General features: G+C 45.0%; 1 protein-coding gene across 5 annotated transcripts; it reads right to left on the bottom strand.

Moving 5' to 3' along the window:
• Window positions 1-501: 501 nt before the first annotated feature.
• On the bottom strand, window positions 502-22,943 carry cfap299 (cilia and flagella associated protein 299). 5 transcript variants are annotated; one of them, XM_049763406.2, is made up of 6 exons: window positions 22,772-22,943; window positions 20,723-20,847; window positions 16,913-17,003; window positions 5,810-5,952; window positions 1,197-1,337; window positions 502-1,069 (listed from the first exon to the last, which is right to left on the bottom strand). In XM_049763406.2, the coding sequence occupies exons 1-6, from the start codon at window positions 22,874-22,876 to the stop codon at window positions 943-945; spliced, it is 732 nt and encodes a 243-aa protein (XP_049619363.1). In that variant the 5' UTR covers window positions 22,877-22,943; the 3' UTR covers window positions 502-942. The 5 variants fall into 5 exon arrangements, with proteins under 5 accessions (XP_049619363.1, XP_049619364.1, XP_049619361.1 ...); XM_049763407.2 differs by having other exon boundaries at window positions 1,197-1,326; window positions 22,772-22,942; XM_049763404.2 differs by lacking the exon at window positions 22,772-22,943 and adding an exon at window positions 21,720-22,298.
• Between the last annotated feature and the right edge of the window lie 643 nt (window positions 22,944-23,586).

The following is a 23,586-nucleotide window of genomic DNA, read 5'->3' as shown; positions in this document are numbered from 1 at the left end:
ATGCGGCGCACCCACCCCGTACACCCCCCCCCCCCCCCCCAATGGTTGGCGTTCCCTTTCAGGGGCGCCGGTGAGGAAACGATGAGGTTATTTCTCCGTCTCCGACATCTGATTGCAATAATTTGAACATGCGACTTGGTCCACACACTGAACGCGTTTAGGACCCTCGCAGGGGGTGGTGGGGTGGGGGTGGAAAGGGGCTTTTAGAGGGGTTCCAGCTGGAGCAACTCAAGAGTATCCGTCCATGTTGTACAACGGTGGAAAGCCACTCAGCTTGTGGAAAAGTGGAAAATGTCAATAATGTCACCATGAAAGCTGGAGCAGTTCACTTGTCATATTGTTCCTTATTCTTAATCGCAAAGACGAGACATGGCTAACTGCGTTTCAAACTGGCATGATGATAAACTAAACAATGATAAACAAAACCATGTCGATTGAAAAATAAAATTTGTTGATATGACTCCATGTTAGTTTGTCCTGTGGTTGGACGAAATAAAATCATCCGGGTCCAAAAACATTTTATGATCACATCTTCTTAAAAACTTACATCTGGATATACTTGATTTTGTTCAATCACTTGACTAAATAAAACGGAATAAATTAAAGAACTATTTGTATAAAATTGCGAGATGACACAAAATTATCCAAAAAGCCTAAAACAAACATTGCGTGTGAGCGCAGCATCGTGGGGCAGCTTTGATGAAACGCACAAGTTCAATCCCCAGGGTCCGATTGCGACTAAAATAGATAAACGGAGCTAAAAGGGGCAAAAAAGATGAAAGGCAAGTTGGACCCATTACAACTTCTGACATTGTGGAAGTCACGTTGGTGATGATTACGTTGATAAGCAAGTTAAAAAGGGAATGTTGCCGGGCCTCCGCCCAGATGGAGAACCTGATACGCATCTGCCTCCCCGCTGGAGATTTTCCTTTGCCCCCCTGCTCAGGTCAAATGTGTGCGTACGTGCATGGACATCTCAGACACTTGCGATGTATTGGTCCAGGATGGCAACATGCTCGTAAAGGTCCGACTGCACTGCGCTCCTTTGCGCGTCCTGGCCGGGATGGACCTGGAACACAAGTGTGAGTGATGTTTAAGAAGACTGCGGCTCAACAACAACTGTGGCCACCGTTAGCTGATGCTAAGGAAGTTAGCATCGGTGTTTGGGTGAGTAGGGTGAGCTCGGCGACACCCACTCGCGGGTCCACGTTGAGGATGCTGCCGTCCGTCTTCCTCCTGAACAGAAGCGTGTCGGGCTGCTCGTAAATGACGTCGTAGTTGGCGCTGCCCGTGGAAGCTGACGTCTGATTGGTCCAATTGTAGTAACTGTGAGCGAACTCCAAAATTTCAAAGTCAAAAAAGTGCAAATCTTGCCCATTTGTTTCTACAATTTCAAATGCAAATTTGGGCTTGAGACATCAAACTTGAAGGCCTAATTTGAAGCTTAAAAATGGTCTTAAAACTTTGAAAGCCAAACTGTTGTCTGGAACCCTCTCAAGTTCAAGTCGGTGTCAGTCGGGCAACATGCGTGAACTGCCGACCTCGTCTGGCCGCCCATCCATCCATTTTCTGTACCGGGAGGAAACGGGAGTGCCCGGAGAAAACCCACGCAGGCACGGGGAGAACATGCAAGCTCTACACGGAGGTGGAATCGAACCAGCACATGCTAACCAGTGCCCCGCCGTGCTGCCTGACCTTGTACGTGTCAGTTAAAAAATCCCGTAAGGTAAAAATACTCGAAACTTTGAAACATTTCTCTCTTTTTTTTTTTTTTTTTGCAAGGACAAGCCAAAAAGCGTCTGACACATTCCGCACGGGAACGCAGAGTGGCTCGGCGCCAACATCTCGCTAACCTGCTAAAAATCCCACCGAGTGCCAGTGTGCCGCTTAGAGTTCAGCCAGACGACATACACGCACACACGCACACAGTTAGCAGTTAGCCGCTATCCAAAACGCTATTGATTTTGGATGAGGTTGCTGCTGTTGAATTTGTCCGCTAGAACATCATATCTCCAGTCATTACATGCTTCTCACCGGCTCTCAAGTATGCCCTAAAAGCCCAACCCAACCCTTGCTTGTAACCTTACGGTTAAAACCCTGACTTGAAACCCTAATTTCAAAGCCTTATTTGAAGCCCTACTTTTAAAGGCCAACCATGACTGAAAACCCAGACACCCAATCCTAGCTTGTGACTCTCTCACCCTTTTTTCAAAGTTTGGTAAACGTACCCAGTTTTAAAACAATAACTCGAAACCCCGATCCTGCCTTCGAATCCTCACCATGATTTGGAAGTAGACATTTTCGATACCCTTTCTTTTAGTACTCACTGAAAATGATAGAGTGTACTTTTGATACACAAAACTGAAATCCACATAATGACAGATAGTCGCGTGTGGAGATTTAAGTACTGCTGAGGAGGACTTGCGCAATGTCAGAATATTTTTGTTTTGACAGCTGGTGTCAGTAGCCTCCGTGAGTGCCCGATACCTTGAAATAAGCATTCCCCGCCCTATCGATACCCGGTATCAGTATCACTTGAAATACAAAATTGAGGAAGTAGTATCCAAAGTTAATTCAGCGACATCCCAGATGGATTCTGGAGCTTTTGGAGATGTCGCAAATCATTTTAAAATTGGTTCGCCCAACGTGATTGATTTTACGGATGTTTAGTCTTGAATGTTTCTTTGCGTTCTGTCCTCTTTCCATCGTCTCCATGCTGCACCCCCCCCTCTGTGGGGAACAATAACAGGCAGTGTGGTTGGCGCTAAGAGGGAGCAGATGCTGCTGGATGTGCCGGAAGCTGCTGCCCACTCGTTGCACTCAACCGCACACACACACACACACACACACACACACACACTGGCAGTCCTGCCTCCCCCTGCGATGGCGCGATGAAGACTGGATCGCTTCACCACTGAGGAACCGATGTCAGCTCCTTAGCCTGAGTAGCTAATGTAGCAGTCTTACTTGCTGGAAGGAAGGAAGGAAGGAAGGAAGGAAGGAAGGAAGGAAGGAAGGAAGGAAGGAAGGAAGGAAGGAAGGAAGGAAGGAAGGAAGGAAGGAAGGAAGGCAGCTGGCTCGCCGGGCGTGAAACTGACAAAGAGCGCACGGCCGCAGCGCACCTTCGTGCCTGGCCTCATTCGGCGCCGTCAAAACATTTGCGCCGCCGTCCTCTCGAATTAACTTTGCAAGCGATCCGGCATCTCGCGAGACTCCGGCGTTGTGCCGCGGCATTACTAGGAACTTGTGGCCTGCTTTGCAGCCCAGATTGTTAAATATTTGCCGGGCGCAGTGAAAATATTCCACATGCGGAGGAGCTTAAGAGTTTTGTGTTTGAAGGCCAGTCATCAAACTTCACTGCCACGCTCTGTTCACACGCTAGGCTGAAAAGTCCAGTTTTTTTTTTTTTTTTTTTTTATTCAGCATTGTCCAATACATCCAGTGTACGAGGTTGAAATATGGTAGCAGCCTTTGAAAGACATTTGAAAATAACCCAAAAATGAGTGCTGTGACTTTTTGGGCCTGAGTCTTTTTTGTGGGTCTGGGGTCAGGGTTCATGTCAAATGGCCACTGCAAAAATACAGAAAAAAGTTTGCGTCGAACATCTTCCACTTTATTTCGTCAAGGGGTTGCACAAAAACAAATCACCTGGGTCCAGATAGATTTTTTTTGCCCGGCTGCCGGAGCGCTCAGGGGGTTGCCGCGGCAACGCCCCATCCGTTCAAACGCCTCGCATCGCCCAAGCGGTTCACCGTAGAATAAAAGTAGTCGGCCAGAAGAAATGTGACATTTGGGCCGATTCGGACTCGGCGCTGAGGTATGCGCGCATCTGTGGATCTGTCGCAAAAAAAATCTAATTTTGCCTTCAAGGGGAAAAGCCTTAATTAGTATTCGGCAGCGAGGCCAGTGCAGTGCAAGCATTCTCTCCTCGAGCGGTGAGCGGCGGGCAAGCGGGCCGGCCGAGCCGACCTCCGCTAGCTTCTAATTTCATGCGTCGGAGTGCTGGCTCAGCATTCTGCTTCCTTGCCAGGTTTGAACATTTTCTTTTGGCCTCACTGGAGTTCGACTAGGCGGAGCAATTTGGTGGCGTGCCGAGCGTGTTTGGGCTTCGTGTTTTATGCCGAGTTATCGAGCATTGCTCATAATTCAGCAATGTTGGAAATTTGCGAGCAACTGGACAAAGGTGGAAACTGGAGAGATCAAAATGATGTAAGATGGCCGCGTCAAACAAAACACGACTGACCTGAGACTTTCGTTGACATGCCAACCAGATTTCCAAAGTCCAAAATGGCTGCCTTGAACTAAAATGTAGGACTCCCTGTTTGTTTTGGGGCACCGGTCGACTCGTCACGCCTCTCAAATTTTTTTTTTTTTTTGAGGAGTGTGTCTTTCTCTAACCGCTAGAAATAACTGACTACTTCGGGGATGAATTTCCAAAAACCCTTAAGAACCTGGGAACGGCCCAAAGAAGCCCAAGATGGCCACTTCAGAGTAAAATGTCGCTCCTCTGGCGTCTTTTCAGACTTTTCGGTGGGAAAGACTCGCCTGTCGACTTTGACGTGGCTTTCACGAGTCAACCTGGTTCTGGGGGCTGAATTCCCGGAACCTGCCGAGCAGGTTTGCGGTGTGGCCAAATGATGGCAAAGGTCCAGATAGAAAAGTGGACATGAGGGAGATGAACCTTTTCATCCTTCAACTGCCCCCCAAAGACAAAGTTTTCTTGAAACGAATCACTTTTGGGCGTACAGAGATGATGAAATGACGAAACAAGATGGCGGCAGTCCAGAGCGGAGATGCTTCTTTCATGTCCCGACAAAGTCTGACGGGCTTGGGCTAACTTTGCAATGGGAGCCTTTCTTTGCTTTCATGCGCTTATTAGCCGCAGCTTAGCTTTACCGTTGGCCGAGCTCGGGCGCCAAATTGGAAGCAGACCGCGTGGTGACCTCTCAGAGCAAACCAGCAACCTGCCGCTGCGCCGGTGCGCCGAGCTCCTTGAATGAAAAGAGCAACCGGCGGCGATGAGGTAACGGCGTCACGCTGAGACACGAGCGCTCCTCAGCTTTGACTGCTTCAAACAAGCGTGACCTCCACATGAACTCACGTGGGACTCCATTAAAAGAACGCACACACACGGTTTGAGTTTCGGAATAGGGATTCAAGCCTACAGGGCAACGATTTCAGGCTTGGCTTTCAAATGAAGGTTTCAAGTCAAGGTCTCAAATTAGGTGGGGGGGGGGCTACAAATGAGGCTTTCAACGTCAACCTTTAAAGGGCTTCAGTTTCGGGTTTCAAGACAGGGGACGGCTTTCAAAGTAGGGTTTTAAGACCAGGTGAGGAGGGATTCAAGTTAGGTTTCTAGTTTGGCTTTCAAGCCACAGTAGGGCTTTGAAACCATAGGTAGGGTTTAAATAACACTTTCAAAAAGTAGGGCTTCCAGCCAGGGTTAGGGTTCTAAGTTGAAAGCGTTTAGAAGGTTTCAAATCCGTTGAGGGTTAGCGCAAACGGCCAGAGTTTCACTTTCAAGAAAAAGTTTTCAAAGTCGGCTCAAGAAAGCCTTTCAAGAAAGTGAAGTTACCGAGTGAAGACACAGATTCAAATCACAAAATAGAGTCATTAAATAGACAGGTTTGAAGGTCCGGGTTTTGGTCAGAGGGAGGGGCACAGAACTCTGCCCTCCCCTTTCCACGAATACCGAGGCATCGGGGTTGCGTCCGGTTCTTGCCGACCGACTATTGTATTTCCTTCCTTGTCTTCAAAGCGCGCTCCGCCACCCGCCCGCCCCCCCGATCCTTGTCCGAGCAGGACTCACCATAAATCCCGGGGTCCTGGCATTAGCTTCTTCCTGCCGCTGAAGTATGGCGCAAAGTCCCGCGTCTGCAGTTTGTGGGCGTAGTCCAAATAGCCAGACACTTCCTGACCCGCGGCGTTCACGTCTCGGATGAAGAGCAGCGACTGACCACAACAAGAGAAGAGGAAGGTGTTAGGGTTTGTTTTGGTTGGGTCTTTTTTTTTTGGGGGGGGGGTTATCCCTTTGAGTGACCCCCAGGCTCCAGGCCGTCCTCCACCCGTCACCATGGTCAGCTGGCGTCAATTAACCTCAACAGGTGCGCTGACCTGACAGGGAGGCCCCCTGCGGCCCCCGTGGCCCAGGTGGACTTTCACACATTCCATCTAAAGTCGCTCTCGCTGTGATTGTCTTCATCTACATTTATGAGCACGACTTTTTGTTTTCTTAAGCGCAGCCGTTAAATGTGCATTCAAAATCGAGCTGGCACTTGTCGCTGTCCAAGTTTGAGCTCGCAAGTTGATCTAAATTTACTTTTTGTTATGGAAAACCCGGGCATGGAAATGAACGCGTGTTTAGCTCAAATCTCTTTGGGAAACGTGTTTGTCATCTGAACTCACACTCACTGGTTTTCATTCTTTAAAGTCACACTCATGATTTCTTTTTTTTTTTAATTTTTGTTATGTAAACTGTGCCGAGAGGTGGCCGGCTCGCTCGGAGTGAGTCTTTTGTCAACACAATGTTGTCTTAGTCTCCACATGACTACACAAGCTGGTTTATTTTTTATATGTGCAAATGCAAGAATGCAGTTTGCATTGTTTCACAAAAAAAAAACAAAAAAAAAAAACAAACAAAAATAAAATCTGGTCACATAAAGACGGGAAAAAAAAAAGGATTTGAATGACTATCCAAAGCATTCCGCTAGTGCGCGCTCGCCAGGAGAGTGGAAATAATGGAAGGCCATTTTTATCCGGGCATTTGGTAATTACAGGGTGTGTCAGTAGACAGATGTCTTGGCAGCATGCAGAAAAAATGTAGACGAAAAAAAAAAAAAAAAAAATGGACGATTCAAAAGAGCTTGCTGCTCGCTGCACTGCGGTAGCCAAACATTTTATCTGCACAATGGCACACAAACACTTTTTTCTATTCTTACTCATGTTTCTGATCTGATCATTGGGACTTTAATCTTAAATGAGTGCTCACAAGCCAGGTTTGGGGAGTGCAAAATTGATATTTTCATCAATGTTTTTGATCTTAATTCACAAGTATTTATTCATCAAGTTTTTGTTGCCTCAATTCACAGTAAGATCTCAATGTTTTTTTTCCCTCAACCTTTTGTGATGCAAATTTGTTGAAATTGAATCATCTAACATTGCACCGACAAGTCTAAATTCAATTAATCGGAATTCACAGTCCCAAGTCTTTGTCAATTTACCGCATACATTTTTGTCATCTGAATTGACATGAAATCTAAATTGAATGTAATCATGCGGTCTTGTCTGCAGTCTATATTGAAAACAATTGCAAAATAAATCTACACAAAATTTGATCTAAATTCATCATTTTTTGTTACCTGAAACAAAAAAAATTGAGATTAAAAATCTGCATTTGTGCTGATAAACTTTCATTAAAACAGACACAAATTTGTAAATGAACACCTTGAGCTTTCAATCTCATGGAAATTCAATCTCAGAATTTTAGCGAATTGGGCAAAGATCCACATTGTGACAAGTTAGTGGAGCTGCAGGCTGACTTGCCGCCCGTGGGAGGGTGCGCGGGCGGCGTCTGGCGGGCAGGTGCCCTCCTCGTGGCGAGCGACCGCCGAGCTTCGTTAGCCTGCCGGGCCGCCGCCAAAAAAAGCCACTCGCTGCGGTGTGCTGCGGTGGATCAGGCCCCGCTCTTTGCCTTTGAGCGACCCATCAAGTCGCGGTCAGAACATAAGAGGCTTAAACCCACGCGCTCCAAATTACAGACTCCTCGCAATCACTAATTTCAAGACCGCTTTTTCAGGGTTGTTTTTTCCTGCTTTCCAATTTCCATTCAAACTTCCTGCAATAGTGGGACCACTTAATGCGATCATCTCGTGAAATCTCCTCACTATGACATCATCGATAGCCAAATTCACTAGCTAACAAACGATCCACAGACTTACAACCACTCAAGACTAAAAGCGTGTAACTGACCGCGACTAATCCACTTGGCGCAAAGATGAACATAATAAATATGACAACCGTGTAAATGCACGTCAAGAACATTCTCATAAAGCCACCTGAGTGAATTTGATATTGATAACAAAATCAAACCACTTGCATGAACATCGATTTGACAATCGTTGGCCTCGGTTGCTCCGAATCTGCCCCACTGTCGTACGGCGTTCCACAGGGCTCAGTTGTGGGGGCCTTGCTGTTAGCATTGTAACTATTTTTCTGCCCGTGGGTTCCGTCTTAAGCAAGCATGGTTATTTCCTTCCACTGCTATGGAGATGACAGTCAAGTCAACTTCCGCTGAGCGCCCTCATGAAGACTACTTTTCGAGGCCTGGAGGGCACGAGACCTCTTGAATTTCACGGAAGAGAAAATAGAAGTTCTTGTGTCGTGGAGTTCATCCCACCCGGCAGTCTTGAACTTGGATTTCAAATTGGATCTTTTTTTTCATCTTGTCAAGGTAAAGCCTCCCCTCCCCAATGATGTATGAAAAGTGATTTTTGGGTTGCCGAGTAAGCTGTCAGACTGACAGGTGGCATCATTTCCATTCCAGCACTGAAACAAAAAACGAGCAGGGAGAAAACACTTCCTGCTGCAGTAAATGTGCGGCACGCCCGAGTCGGCGGTATTAGCAAGCGACTTCGGCGCATGCGGTTCTGCGCAAAATGCGTCCTACGCCATTCGCCGCCGGAGCCCCCCCCACAATCTTTCCCGCATTCCACTGGCTTTTAAATTACCAGTGGGAAGCCGAATACGAGTCCAGGGACCAAAATACCCGCACCGCCGAAGAGGGAAGGGAATTATGGCAGACCTTTTTCGATGGCTTTTCCCGACGTGTGACGGGGCCGCGCCTTTTCCTTTGAACGAAGCGAAAAACGAGCGGGAAGCGTGCCTAAGTCCCCTGTGTGTGTCCGCCACAAACAAGGCCACATGCGGCTCGTCACTTCTGGCCTTCGATTAAACGGCAACTGCTTCGGGATCACAAACATACGACTGGTTACTTGGAAGGACGATCATAAACATTTGTCTCGAAGTGTTTTAATCCATGCTTCTCTAAAAATATAGAATTTTGGCATGTTCACCAAACCTGTGTGCAACGGTTTCCGTTTTCTGGCGCCTTCCAATAAAGCCGACTTTTGACTTTTGAACGATGTCACGCTTTGGCTTTCTATGTCTTTCTTTGGGTGACATTCCAGAAAGAACTAACTTGAAGTAGCTTGTTTTTTAACACTTGTCAGTGTCATCTTATGGACAATACGCTCATAAAGCCATCAGTGGCACTTACCCACAATGCAGCAGGACACAAATTACAAAGTGGCACCAACACACACACACACACACGCACACACACCACAAGCTGTGCACTCCCTTCCTGTTGTTGCAGCAGCAGCAGATGTTTCAAGGCAGACAAATAGCCGTTAGAATGTTAGCTGTGCCGCTAACGCTCGCTAAGTTAAATGTAAACACATTCCAATCTGCCACCAAGAATCATTTCAAAGGGTCAAGTGAGGAACTCCAATTGGGAACGTCACCTTGGAGTTGAACCTGGTTCAACCTGACCCGGTTGATATACATGCATACATCACGTTAGCTGGCTAATGCTAATATTAGCCAGATCACATGACCACAGTGCAAATATGCATTTTGATTCGGCCATGTACCAACCACATTGCTCCGCTTTTGCTTTAGCCAATGCTAATTTCACTTGTCCACTGTTAGCTTTAGCCTTACCTGCTGGTCACTGTGACCATTCATCTTTGAAACATGATGATTGTGCACATTTGTGGCATGTTACAAAAATGATGTTATGAGAATGACAGCAGATTTGTTGCTGCTTGCTATCTTGGAGCGGAGGTGCGAAAGCCTCCAAATGTTGGCCCGAGCGTAGGCGAACCGCAACAGTTTATGTGAGAAAATGTCGGACAAACAGCGCAACGATGCGAGGAAGACAGCCAAGGTGTAAAAACCTTCCCTGTAGCTCAGATGTGGAAAACAGAAGCAAAGAGAAAGAGGGAGAAAAAAACAGAAGTGATGGGAAGGAGTCGACCCGCAGTTGACCCACGGTTGACCTCTGTTCGAACGTGGCCACTACAAAGCTCCGCAAGGTGGGCTTCTTTGTCTTGGTCCACGTTGTGCGTCAGTCAAGACTTTCAGGATTTAAGGACTTTGTAAATTCCTATTTCTATATATCGATGGAGAGTCGAATAATAGAATAAAAATAAATACTAAATATTCTTTAAATTGTAATTCTTTTTTTAAATAAAAGTGACCGTTTATTAAAAAGGTTTTAGTGTCTATCACAGTCGAGGTGTCTCGACTTAACTGTGTATTTTATGTTGGTGAAAAATGAACAATCCAGGTTCTCCGGTTGAACCGCACGCTCACATTTCCATCGGACCACAAACGCACCACAGCCGTCATAGTGTCACTGTTAGCAAAAGCACACATGTAAATTGAATATGTGCCAATGCAATACAGTCAGATGGACGCAACATGAAATCTCAAGATTCTCCGATTTGCACGATTAGCAAGTGGCTGAGCAGGCCTTGCGCTAACTGACCAGTGATTTGGCGATCGTGTTTATAATGCGCTCCGTACTTAATATTGGACAATTTCCCACGGCACGCTGGCACAGTGGTTGGGAAACACTGCCTTAAAGGCAGGCTAGATCTTAAGACTTATAATCTATAGACCAGCGAGCAGGTCCAATGTTTGGTCCACAGACTCTCAGTTTGGCCTGTAGTCCAAAAAAACAATCGTTTTTGTCCACCGGTTGGAAACCTGATCCCCTGGATTCAAAGAGCAAGTGTTGGGTTTGTAAATCCTGTCGTGACCCAAAACAAATCTGACTTCAAACAATGTGGGCTTGGTCAAATTGCCAACTGAATGTTTTGGAGATTATCCTGATGATTTCAAATTGACCAAAACAACATTAACACATCAAAGTGGGTAGCTTAGCACGTGCTAAGTTTGAACTTTTCGCACTACTCTTTCTATTTTCGTGCCAATGAAACTGGCTGCCTTGTATTGATGATGTGACAGTGTCTCAAAAAGCTTAAATAATAAAAAAAAGTTTAAATAATTAGTGGAACTAACACTAGTAAAATGCACTTGTATAAACGCCAAAAGGGCTGTACCTCTATCGTTTAGTGTTTATATTTATTAGGTTAGCATTTTCCATTCATATCGACAATCTCCCATGATCAAACTTTAATTCCGATCATCGCTGAGATTTATTGTCGGTCCGCTCAGCTAATTAAAGGTTGAGCGGGGAGAGAGCGAGAGAGAGAAAGCACAAGGGAGGGTTATGATTAAATACCGTGTATGTACTTCAAAGTCGCCATCGACGACTCCTCATCGCTTCCGGATCTTTGTCTTCATCGTGATACATCCCATCTCATTCTCTTCTGCTTATTTTCCACACAAATGTTTCATTAAAAAATGTACAGTATATGTAAGAAATATTTACAACTTCATAAAAGTACAATTGAAGCACCTGCATGCTTCCGAACCAAGATGTGGTCACCCCAGTCAAAAACTATTTTTTTTTTTAAGAATAAAACCATCCTTTTTTTTTGCCATCCAATTTTTGGTCATGCTTGTTGTGACAATGTCATTTTCAAAATAAAGGCATGCGCTCTGTAAAACAGCTTGTGGTGTGGTGGCACTGGTGAAAGTGAAAAAAGAGTTTGAAAGAATGTTAAATGTCCTTTTTGTGGACAAACAAGGAAATGTCAAACATACCAAAGCGAGCTACCCAAATTCAAGTCAAGTGTGAGCTGTGTCGCAAAACAAAAGCGCTGATCTCCAGGTTAATTCTTTTGACCGGTCGCTATGGTGACGCATGCACCTGCGTTGACAGATGCTTTAGCTTTAGCCTTAGCATGGGCTATGCAGAAAACAAGTCACAACAATGGCAAACATCCAAGCTTGGACCACCAACATGTGGAGGACAAGACTTTTCGATATTCCGCTACTCCAGCCCTGGAAGGCCTTTCTGTAGGCAACATGATCAGAATCATATTCAACAATGCCGAACGTGAATGTTAAAACGAAACAAATCTCAAACGAAGGTGAATTTTGAGCCGGAAGTGGGTGTCTATAACTTAGGTGGACGTGAGTTGCAAGTCAGCCAGCTAATCTGACTTGAGCAACGCGAGCGTCCCGTCAAATTTCATGCCTGTCAGCGAGCCTTTTAGTGACGCCATTTTGTTGTAAAGCAGCCGAGTGTTTATTTGGAGTAGCCGCTATTAGCCGTGTTTACCCGAGAGGGCCCCCTAGTCCAAGCACCCCCCCCTTTGAGTTAAAACTTTACATGGCTGGGTGAGCTCCCTCTTAACACGGGGCTTAAGTTGCAGCGGAAACCTTTGCGTAACAAACATTTGCATAACAAGCTCTACGAGACCAAAAACCAACGAAGAAAGAAGAGAAAAAAAAAATTGATTCTTCTCCAGGAAATTACTGCTACAGTTTTGACTCCTACAAAATAGTTCATTGTGATTGTCTTTGATATTTACAACATTTAAATGCTGTTTCCAAAAAAAAGAGCTATAACGCAATAACTTGGTGTGGAACCTCCCGTGCAAAACGCACTGATGGACATCCGTAAAGCGAGTGTAAACAAACGCGTGACGACCATTAATGAGCATCTTAAAATTCTTGAGGGATTTGACCGGACGCTGCCATGTCAAGTGGTCCCACCTCTTGAGCAAACACAAGATGGCCGCCCCGCCGCACGACACAAAGCAGAGGGCTTTGCCTCGCCTCGCCCTGACCTGACGCCACCATCCTCGTAAATTCTCCCGCCCGCCATCATTTTGTGATAGCTACGAGCCGGCTAATGAGTGTCAGCTACGAGTGTGTCGGGAAATGAAAGCTTATATTAGCTGTCGTACAATCAGTGTGTGATTCTTTTCAATAACTTTGAGTCTGTTTGCTGCTTTTTGCAATGTTTGCCCCTGCTAGCTTAGCTTAGCTATGTTTGACCCTTGGTTAGCTTCTCTTATAGGTGCCCTTGCTTATGTTGAAGCCTTTGTTGGCCTCTTTTAGCTGCTTTAGCCAATGTTTACATTCCTTAACTTTATTTTAGCCTCTCTCGCCTGTTTTAATGTATATTAGCATCTGTCAACTTGTTTTAGCCAAGGTTAGCCTCTCTTGGCAGTGTTTTAGCCCGGTGTCGCTCGAGCACGGTTCGTGCCAGCTAAGTAAGTCGAATCCCATGAAGGAATCCATTTGGGGTGAAAACATTGACATTCAATCTGCCACCCGAGTTGCTGCTGATCCGCTGTGGACAACATATGGAGCGCATTCTTGGGAATCCTCTTGTGTTCACGCACTGAAGTGTATTATTCCACCTGAGTAAATAGTGCACAGCTCGCTTTCTCGCTCCCTCCCTCGCTAACTCACTCACTCATTCACCACACATGTAAACACACAGACACATACTGATCCCACTAAAAACATTAACACTTATCTCATTAAAAACACACACACACAAACGCCTATCTCTGAAAAGGCACATGACCAACGCACCTGCCGTCCTCAGGTGAACTCAGGTCAGTAGACTTAAGCTGAAACGCCTGAGATTTGAGCTAAAGCTTTAACTTTCAGATTCCCGGCTCGCTTCCAAATCACCGACGTGAACACTAACATGCGGCAGATGGTTTCGCTCCGTTGACAAATACAAGACATTCCTGCACTTCCTTTTTTTTCTTACACTTGATCATATATTATGAATGCTTAATTAGACTTTGCGTGGTCGAACCGATGGAGGTCGCAGCACCTTTCGAGGCATGTGGCCATCCGTCGGAAGCGAGCGTGAAGGCTAAAGATAACAAGAGGCTAAATGATGATGGATCGCAGCAACGTTACAGCTGCACACGACCTTGATGCGTCGAGGGAAAACGGTGCGCCAAAGACACGTCGCAGGCAGGCCTCTATTTTCCCTTCCTGTCCTGAGGTCACTTGAAGTTGTACGCCAGACGCACGTCGAGTCGATTGAAATCCCTCAAGGCGCAACGTACCATCCGTAATCACGGAATCCTTTTTTCTTCCCCACTGATGGACGTCATAGAAATGGAAAAAGATTCACGGTCAAACTGTGGCCATCACAGTGAGTGTTTGTGTTAGCTTCATTTATTGGACACACGCATCCTAACTAAAACTGTTCTCCCCCCCTCACAAAACTGACTAAATAAAGTCTTGCATTATTGTGACTTTCAAAAATGGCTACTTCAATCTCAAAGCATTTTCACACATCCACATTTTATTTTTCTCTGAGAAAAAAGGCAAATTAATTTTGTAATTATGCAAGTTTTACTTTAAATAAAGTCAAATTAAATTTTAAAAAGAAATAAAGAAAAAACGCAAATCTATAAAAGAATTTATGAATTTTAAAAAATGCATTAAAACAAAAGAAAAAAACTAGATTAAAATTATTTTTTTTAAATTCAAAGATAAAAACAAAAGACTATTGTAAAATAAAGTTAAATAATAACAAAGTTCTAAAATTTAAAATAAAAGACAATGATCTTAAACTATTAAAAGTAAAAATAAAACTAAAATAGATTTAAAAATTACAATTCCATAGAATAGATAAAAAAGTTGTGATAAATTTAAATACAATAAAAGCGGTTCAGAAAATGGATGGATTTAAAAAATGACCAATGAAAGTTGGAGAAAAAAAAACGAAAAAATATATAATACAAAAAAAAAAAAACAATTAGAAAAAAAAATTGTGTGCACATTAGGGATCCTGCAATATTTCTGTCTCAGCCCCTCCAGGAAAACTCCTTGATGCCATTCAAGTCAATGTAACACGATAGCCCTGCACCTTTTCACCTTTGATATCAAACTTGCCATTGTTGTTGCACGCGCAAAACACACACACTCACGCACAAACACACACATAGAGGGACGTGTAATGCAATAGCGATGGGAATTCCTCTTTAATTTCAATGCTACACTTGATCCGCGGGCCGCATGAGCGAGCAGCTTATTATCTATAGTGACAGGAGCTTATCAATACACGATTGGCCGCCGGGCGCACAGCCTCCCTCAAAGACAAACACTCCCTTTATGCGCCGCGTCCCCTTGGGGCACAGGACGCGCTGCGCAGGCACGGCTGACAAATTCCTCGATGGGAGACAAAAAAAAGATCTAATGATCCAAGCAGAACATGGTTTTGGACAAAGCTAAAATACATTTTAAAAAATTGTCGGCAAGCAGACTTTTTAAAAACCAGCACGTGATGCCAGTTTCTTTTATCAACTTGAAAATTGGTGGGTATGTCTATGACTAAGCCCACCAAAAGTTAGCAAAGAACTATGTCTGAAAATCCACAGGAAGTCCGCCATTTTGGTTCGAAGCAGCCCCGGAAGTGAGTTTCACTTATCGACATGAAATTTAGTGGCCGTGTTTATCGTATGTAGAGCCACAAAAAAAAGCTTCCAGATACAATGCTTGAAAAAAGTCATATTTGGTCATTTTGCATGTTTGAAATTCCAGCTTCTGATGCTAGTTTGACTTAGCAACATGAAGTCGCTTTGTTGTTGTGTAACTTTCAAAAAGATGTTGTAGAAAGGACGCCATTTGAGGCTCAATTTACATGTCCACGTTAGCGAGGCTAGTCAGCGAAGCTTAAACAGCTTTCAATGTGATGCTCTGTCCTGCCGTGAGGCGAGCACACCTTCAGTTTCACCCCCCCCCCACCCCCGACAACAATGAACACACCCTCGGGCGACCGGTGCAGGTGCGACCTGAATTGATTGAAGAAGTTTTTTGTTTTTTTTAAGTCACTTCAAACCTTGCGCAAATAAAGCTTTCCAGGTGCAGCTTTTGTCTGTGTGCAAGAGAGTCAAGAGATGATCATTAAATATGTCAATATGATGCATATGTGGGAATTTAATACCGTGGATTGTTTGACGTGACGCAACTGATGATTAGAATTTTAAAAATGACCACAGATGTTTGTGCGGAGCTGAGACGACAGAGGAGGAAGAGGGCACGAGGGGCCGTGCTCAGGCAACACGTCAAATGACAGGTGTAATTTCAAGCCAGTTTGTTGAAAGGCGACGGGACAAAAGCGTGACGAATGACACGCAGCAGCACAATGCGAATGTCCTCGGCTCCGAGGAAAGACAATCGTTGTGCCTCAAAGTCGTCCTTTGTGACACTCAAACGGAGGCTTCATCTCACTCCGTCAATGCCGAGAGTGACGGATGGACTGGACGCTCGACAAATGGCGAGTTAAAAAAAAACTACGAAATGAAACGAAATTGAAATTCAACATAATGCTAATAAAAGACATTTTGTGACTTAATTCTATTTTTTTAAATTAAATTTGTCAAAATGTTGTAAAATGTAAAAAAAAAAAACACTCAAAGTAAACCAACAGAATGAAAAGACAAATCTAAAATAATCCACACAAAGTGTGCAGCCATGCCGTTAATAAAAGTAAAATAAAAATCACTTTGCAGAATCGGTTTTTTTCCTCCAGCTCACTAGCTGAGTTAACAGCTACGCTGGACTTGCGTGTGGAAATCTCCCGCCACCCGAGAATGTTTCCGGAATGTGCGGCGCGCACCAGTAAGTGGCCTGTGCCCTGCGACGTCCCGCACCTTGTCCTTGTCCCAACAGCAGCTTTTCAATGTTGTTACTGGCCGTCCACAAATATGCGGCTCCCCCCGCCTCTCGCGCCCAACATTCCGTCCTGGGCTTTCTCTACTCGGACGTGTCCCGGACATCCCGAGCGGCGCGCCGCAAGCTTTTCCTTTAACGGGACGGGAAGTTTGCCTTGCCTCCTAAATTCCAAAACCAAGCTTGCGCTGGCTGGCACTGAAGCTACGTCAGGCGTTGCAACCGGGTCGAAAGTTTAAAAAAAAAAAAAAAAAACTCCACATGCCAATCATACAAATGCACTTACTGTCATTTTCCCAGTTCTGTTGGCTTCCTCACGCTCAGCCAGCTCCCTGAGGAAGTTGTCCCGGATGTCACATCCGGAGCTCGCCAGCGTCCTGGAAGCAGACGTTAGCATGTTAGCATTCTAACGAGCCATTCTCGTCGGAATGTTGTGGTGATGCACCGTTTGGTTCTTTGTTGAATTGTAAAGTTGCCAAGACAACATTTGCGTGTTTGTGATCAACTCCTACAATTTCTCCTCTTCCGCTTGCTTAGCATGCTAAGCGCCAGTGGCCGCAATATTTAAGGCCTTTACTGGAAGTTGTACAAAGGCCACAGTTTGACCCCATGATTGACCCCGATCATTCGAACGGGAAAAAACCCCAAATATATTAAATGAAAAAAATTTTTTTTTTCCAAAATGATTTTTCCTGAACCTATGGTTGCAGGCTGCATGCGCACGCCATCTTTTTGCAGGTCACACGGGGGCGGGTGGGGGTGCGTCGAGCGGTGCTTCGGCAGCCCCAAAGTAAACACAGCTGTTGAGGAGGCAAAGTGCTGGGGGGGGGGGTTACCCAGTCCCCCACAAACACACACACATACTTATAAAGTCACGGCCAGTGAACGCCACTGGTGCAAAACACTCCGTTTTTCTTCTTCTCCTTCTTAGCCAGGCTCATTTATCCTCGTTTTGTTGTTACTAGCACTATTAGCGGCTAACGACTCGCTAATTAGCTTGCGCCGCTACGCCGTCAAAGCAGATGGCCCGTGAAATTATTACGAGAGGGCAAAGTGAAAAGGCAAGTGAAGTCAGCTGAAGTCGGCGCCATCTGCTCCATGTCTGCAGCCCCTGTCATTCAGTGTGCGGCCTGTTGGTGTCACTAGTGAGGTTTTTCAGCTGTATACTGCAGAGGAAGACTACGCTGATTGTTTAAGGACTACGCTCAACCCTAAGGTTATTTTTGAAAGCTATTGTTTGAGACCCTGGCTCAAAGGCCCAACATTTTTGTAGAAGCCCAATAAATGAGAGGAACTGAATCAACAAAACCACCCGAAAAGCCAAACCAGCCATCTAAATCTAAAACTACAGTGACCGAACATGGAAGCCACCAAACAAGCAATCAAGATCAGAGTGACTTCAAGTCAGTGATGCGGCTTGGCGTCAAGGCGGAGGCCGGCTGTGTCGCAGATGTGATCTCGGCGCTTTTGCTCCCGGCCGGCTCGTTATCTGGCGCCACGTGTTTTCATTTAGGGCTTGATTTAAAACAAAAATGAAAATTGGTGCTCAACCCCACACCCCGCTCTTAAACGGCGACACTCGAAAGGCGACGAAGCAACAAGGCGGCGTCAGTCAGCCAGAAGAGCCGCTCGTCCGTTGTGAAGATGTGGGAACCGCCTCCTGCCCTTCAACCAGAGCGCTGAGTCTGCGGGGGCGCACGGCCTTTGGATTCGTCTGATTTAGGAGGCAGGAGCATTGGAGAACCATAAAAATAATCCCTGCTAAATCACTACAGAAAACGAGGGGGAGAAGAAATAGAGAAGGACAAGTGGAAAGATGACAAACAACCTTGAAGAAACACAGATGGAACATTCTCACTGAGCGAGCGTTCAACATGGTTCTCTTCAATCTGCTTGGACCGATTCTCAGACCTGCGGCAGATTGAAGCGGAAGAGCTCCACTTGAAGCCTACAGAATGTCATCTGGGTCACCATTTAGGATGAAACCATGACAACTTGACTTCCACTGGTGCCCGTTTGATTGCCGCACCTTAGCACACGTTTCCTTTCTGACAACTGCTGAGAAGGATTTGCTGTCAGATTTTTTTATTTTTTTTTTGCCTTAATTTAGGTAGCAACGGCGGCGAGTATCGGCAGCTTCCGCACTACTCGATACCTTTAATAAGGTCGGTATGGGCCCAATACGCCCATACTTTTAACCATGCTCGACACTCTAGCTCGGGCTTTGAAAGACTACATCGGAGTGAAAGCCTCGTTTTGAAACTCGATGGCAGTATTATTCGAATCACAAAGTCTCATTTGAAAGCCAACACCCAAAATGTGGGAGTGGCTTGTTGATTATCCGATCACGCTGACAAAATTTCCTCCGTACAGCAAAAAGCTGCTGGGGAAGAACGTCGGTCACGCTAGGTGGTCTCCGGGTCGGATCAAAACTCGCTCGCTGCTGTTTATTTAATTCCGGCTCCATTTCGGGCTCCCGTCCCGACTCGAAGCGGCAGATTCCTGTCGTAGTCCGCCTCTTTTTTTTCCCTTTCTTTTTCCTGCTAACCAAATAAGCACACAAGGACGACAAAGCATCCCATCCTATGCTATTGAATTTCACTGCACTGGAAGCTTCTTTGTTTTGTCTTTTTTTTCCTTCTTCTTCCTCCTCCTTTCTTTAGCGTGCTGTCCTTGAGAGGAAAGGAGAGGAGAGGCGAGCCGGGCCAACGGCGGGGCAACGTCTCCACTCCCCCGCATATTTTATTACCACAGGTGCAGGGGTAAAAAGAGGGAGAGAGGAGGGGGCGCGCACACATTGATCAGATGCACGCTACGGGCCGCCTTAATTGAAAACAGCTCTATTTATACACCTGCAGGCACTAAAGGTCTCCGGGAGAGCACGATGGATTGAAAGCCAGAAGAGGGGAGGGAGGGGGGGGCTGTGACAGAATGGTGAGAAAAGAAACCAGGCTGGAAGGTGAAAGACGTTCCCCCAACAGCAAGGAGGAGGAGGGGGGGGTCGAGCTTTGCAGGTGCAAAACGCTTTACAACGACGACGATGAGATCTTGAAGGAAAAAAAAAAGTGTCTTTGTGCTGGAGTGGTCGGTGATCATCTCGGCAGGCGCTACGAGGGAAATACGCGGGAAAAACAAAACAGCAGTTAAATGCCGCTGACTAACTGGTTGACTACGAACAAAAACAGATCGGACTTTTCTAAACGTTGCCTCAAAAGTCTTTGACTCATTCTGATAATGAAATGGCTAGCTAATTAACTACCTAGCAAGTTACCTAATTCAGTACCCAACTAACTAGCTAGCTCACTAGCTATCTTGCAAGGAAACCAATCAACTATGTACCCATCTCGCTAGTTAGCTAATTGACCAACTTGCAAGTTAGCAAATTAACTAAGCAACCAGCCAACTAGTTAACTAGTTAACTAACTAACTAACTAACTAACTAACTAACTAACTAACTAACTAACTAACTAACTAACTAACTAACTAACTAACTAACTAACTAACAGTTTTAGGATACAAAAGGCCCACAGTCCAAGAATGTTTTGGGATATTTTGACCAACTTGCAAGTTAGCAAATTAACTAAGCAACTAGCCAGCTAGTTAACTAGTTAACTAACTAACTAACTAACTAACTAACTAACTAACTAACTAACTAACTAACTAACTAACTAACTAACTAGTTAACTAATTAATTAACTAACTAACTAACTAACTAACTAACTAACTAACTAACTAACTAACTAACTAACTAACTAACTAATAGTTTAAGGATACAAAAGGCCCACAGTCCAAGAATGTTTTGGGATATTTTGCATTTGCGTCAACATAATTTTGTACGTTTCATGTCGTGCGGCTGGATTTGGAAGCGAAACGATGGCGGAAAGTGATACCCAGAGACTTCCTGCATCCATCCACTCGCACACGCCCCCCCCCCCCCACACACACACACACACACACATACATACACAAACACACGCTCACACAGACACAAAGTCTGCTAGAGCCACATCAAGATTTCAGAGCATGAAAGCGCTTCCAGATATGTCCATGCATTAGTCAGCAGGCGGGCGACGCCTTGTGGGAGAGTAAAACTCACGTCGTCTGGTTCCGGTGGTAGCGGGTCGCCGATGCCGACGCTGCTTTCTGCTGCTCAAATTCCCGCCGACTCAGCACAGTGCCCTTGTGTCCGTGCTCCACCAGCTTACGAGCTACCTCCTTGCTCTGGAAGAGCGTAAAATTACCCATTTGAGCTCCATTGACCAAAACATCAACATTATTTTCTTTTTTTTTTTTTTAAAAAGAATGTTTCCACTGATGCTAAAGTCAGAACTTTCCTCATGACTGGAGTTATGGAGTTTGGAGTTTATTGTGGACATATTTTGAGCCATAAGAGGTGACAGCGAATCACAGCGGCCTCATCAAGCAAAGTCAACTAACAAGCCGTAACAAATGAAATGGAAACAAAACGGCATCTCGTCTCCCAAATTCATCTGCATAATTTTGCTGACCAAGCAACGTGCTGAGTAACTACGCAAGAAGCTAACTTTTCTCCATTCATTTCACACATATTCTTTGGTCACCCATTGTAAACTACAAACCAAATTGCGACAGATGAATATTGCCACATCGGAGTTTATTTTTGCCAAAACATGTGACTGTTTCCAATTTATTTCACAGATGTGAGGAACACATTTGGAGTTTTCTTTTTCAGAAGACAGGCCCCAAAAACTGTAATTTGAAATCCTAAAAGGGGCACTTTGTTGGCAACTTCATAAACGTTTTTTTTTGGTTGAATGAGTTGCTAGAGCATTGTTGAAGTGCGGGACTAACCCCCCCCCCCCCCCCCCAAATTACAAGCACAAACTCTCGAGGTCCGCCACCCCCCTCAAAAAATACAGATGACCTATTTTGAATAAATGTTATAGTTAGTTTGCCAACTACTGGGTCGCTTGCTCCGTCTAGTAAAACTTTTCTGAAAATCATTCTGCCGTTATACGCTGGTTTAATGAATGTGCTAAACACACTAAATAAAAAAAGTTGTTTGTTTTTTCAGAAGGTAAGCACTAATAGTGCTATTTTCGCACAAACTGTACTTTCCAATCGTGAACGGAGCGCTTTGTTGGCCTTTTCGTGCAGGTGGGGTAGAAACGCCATTGACGTCCAACGGTGTCCAAACTGCAAAGCGAGCTGTCAGTTGGTTCGCTGCGGACTGTCAACTCGCCGATCACGTCCGGAAACTCCAACGCCCCCCCCAAACACATGCACGCGCGCACGCACACAAACACACACCACCGATCTTTCGGCAGAAACGATCCCCCCCCTCCCCGGTCCCAAAAGTGGCCGCGAACGTTATGCTCTCAACGCCGGACGCGCAGCCGCAACATCCATCCTGGCGGCCGAGGTGATGACTTTGTAACGTGACCCAGAATGTGAAAAGCCCCAAAGAGCGGCGGCCAGGAAAAACAGGGCCAGGCAGTGGAGCGACGCATTAGAGGCGCGCATTCGTCGGCGTGCCGGTGACCCGGCCCGACCCGAGCCAGCGAAACCGTGATTGACGACAGCTGATTGGTGCCCAGTGTGGACACAGGTGTTCAAACAAAATCCGCCACGAAAGCACTCGCGAGCGTGCCATCCATCTCGGCGCGTCTGGGACGAAACGTACTACACCGTTCCAATTATGCGTTGCTGCCCTCTAGCGTGTGACCCAAATAATTACAGCAACAAAACGCTCTCGTTCCCAGACCTGGTTGAGAATCGGTTTGATTTTACGTTTGCTTCCCCATTTGTAGCGTGGAACCAATTTACCGGATACTAATAAAAAAAATCCACAATTTTCTTCAACTTTTGGTCAATACGGCATATTACTTGTTATAAAAATAAAAACAATCATGTTATTAGCTCACGCACAAGGCTTGAAACAGAAGCTGCTAGGCAACACGAAGAACCTGACTTGAAAAACGTTTTCGAAAGGTCTCAGGTGTGAGCTCCACGCCGAATTGAAGTGTTTTGGTTAAACTTCCGTTTTAATTTAATGTATATGCTGCGGTTGGTATTCCAAATGTACCATCCCGCAGTTTACTGAACGCAATTAGTACACAACACGAAAAAACAAAACACTTAACCCGACGAAGAGAACTTGACTCACAGTGAGGAAAACCAAATCCATCGATGTCATTTTGGAGTCCAAATATTCTTTGTAATCCTTAAATCGGGTCACCGCGTCTTGTATATTTGTATTGATTGACTCCATTTTTCCCGCGCGTGTTGTAAAGTTTCTATGGCAACCCCTGGACTTTTTTTTTACACCTTTTACCGGAAGCGGAAGTGGCCCTCACCTGCCATTGGAGCATTTAAGCCAAACCCCCGAATTCCATTGAGCAAATCACAATCAATAATAATCAATAACCTGATAGGAGGGCCAGATTTGATAAAGTCCACCCACCCATAGCCACACCCAAACACGTATATATATATATATATATATATATATATATATATATATATATATATATATATATATATATATATATATATATATATATATATATATATATATATATATATATGTGTGTGTGTGTGTGTGTGTGTGTGTGTGTGTGTGTGTGTGTGTGTGCATAACTCCCCATGATGCTCTTTTGCAGTAGTTTCCTTTCTCGCCAAATGGTGGCAATGTTGCCCTGATTTTCAAAGCTTTGTTTTTTTTTGCTGTGCTGAGCTTGCTCCTTATTGTCATTTTTGTGAAATGTATGAAAAGGTCTTGTTTTTCTTTACGCGTCATAACGCTTGTTGTCCATAGTGCACATAAAAAAGTCTGTTTATGATATTATTATTCACAAGATGCGACCTTGTATTTTTAAAAATGGATGTACTAAGGGTGTCGTTTGAGTATATCACCTTTTTTCGCTGTAAATAAAGCTAAGATTTGAATCCCACGTGCAATCTGCAGTTTTCGTTATTTTT

This window comes from Syngnathus scovelli, chromosome 3 (genome assembly GCF_024217435.2).
Source record: "Syngnathus scovelli strain Florida chromosome 3, RoL_Ssco_1.2, whole genome shotgun sequence".
Lineage (NCBI taxonomy): Eukaryota > Metazoa > Chordata > Actinopteri > Syngnathiformes > Syngnathidae > Syngnathus > Syngnathus scovelli.
Note: the sequence above shows the minus strand (reverse complement) of the source record. Positions and strands in the feature narration are given on the sequence as shown.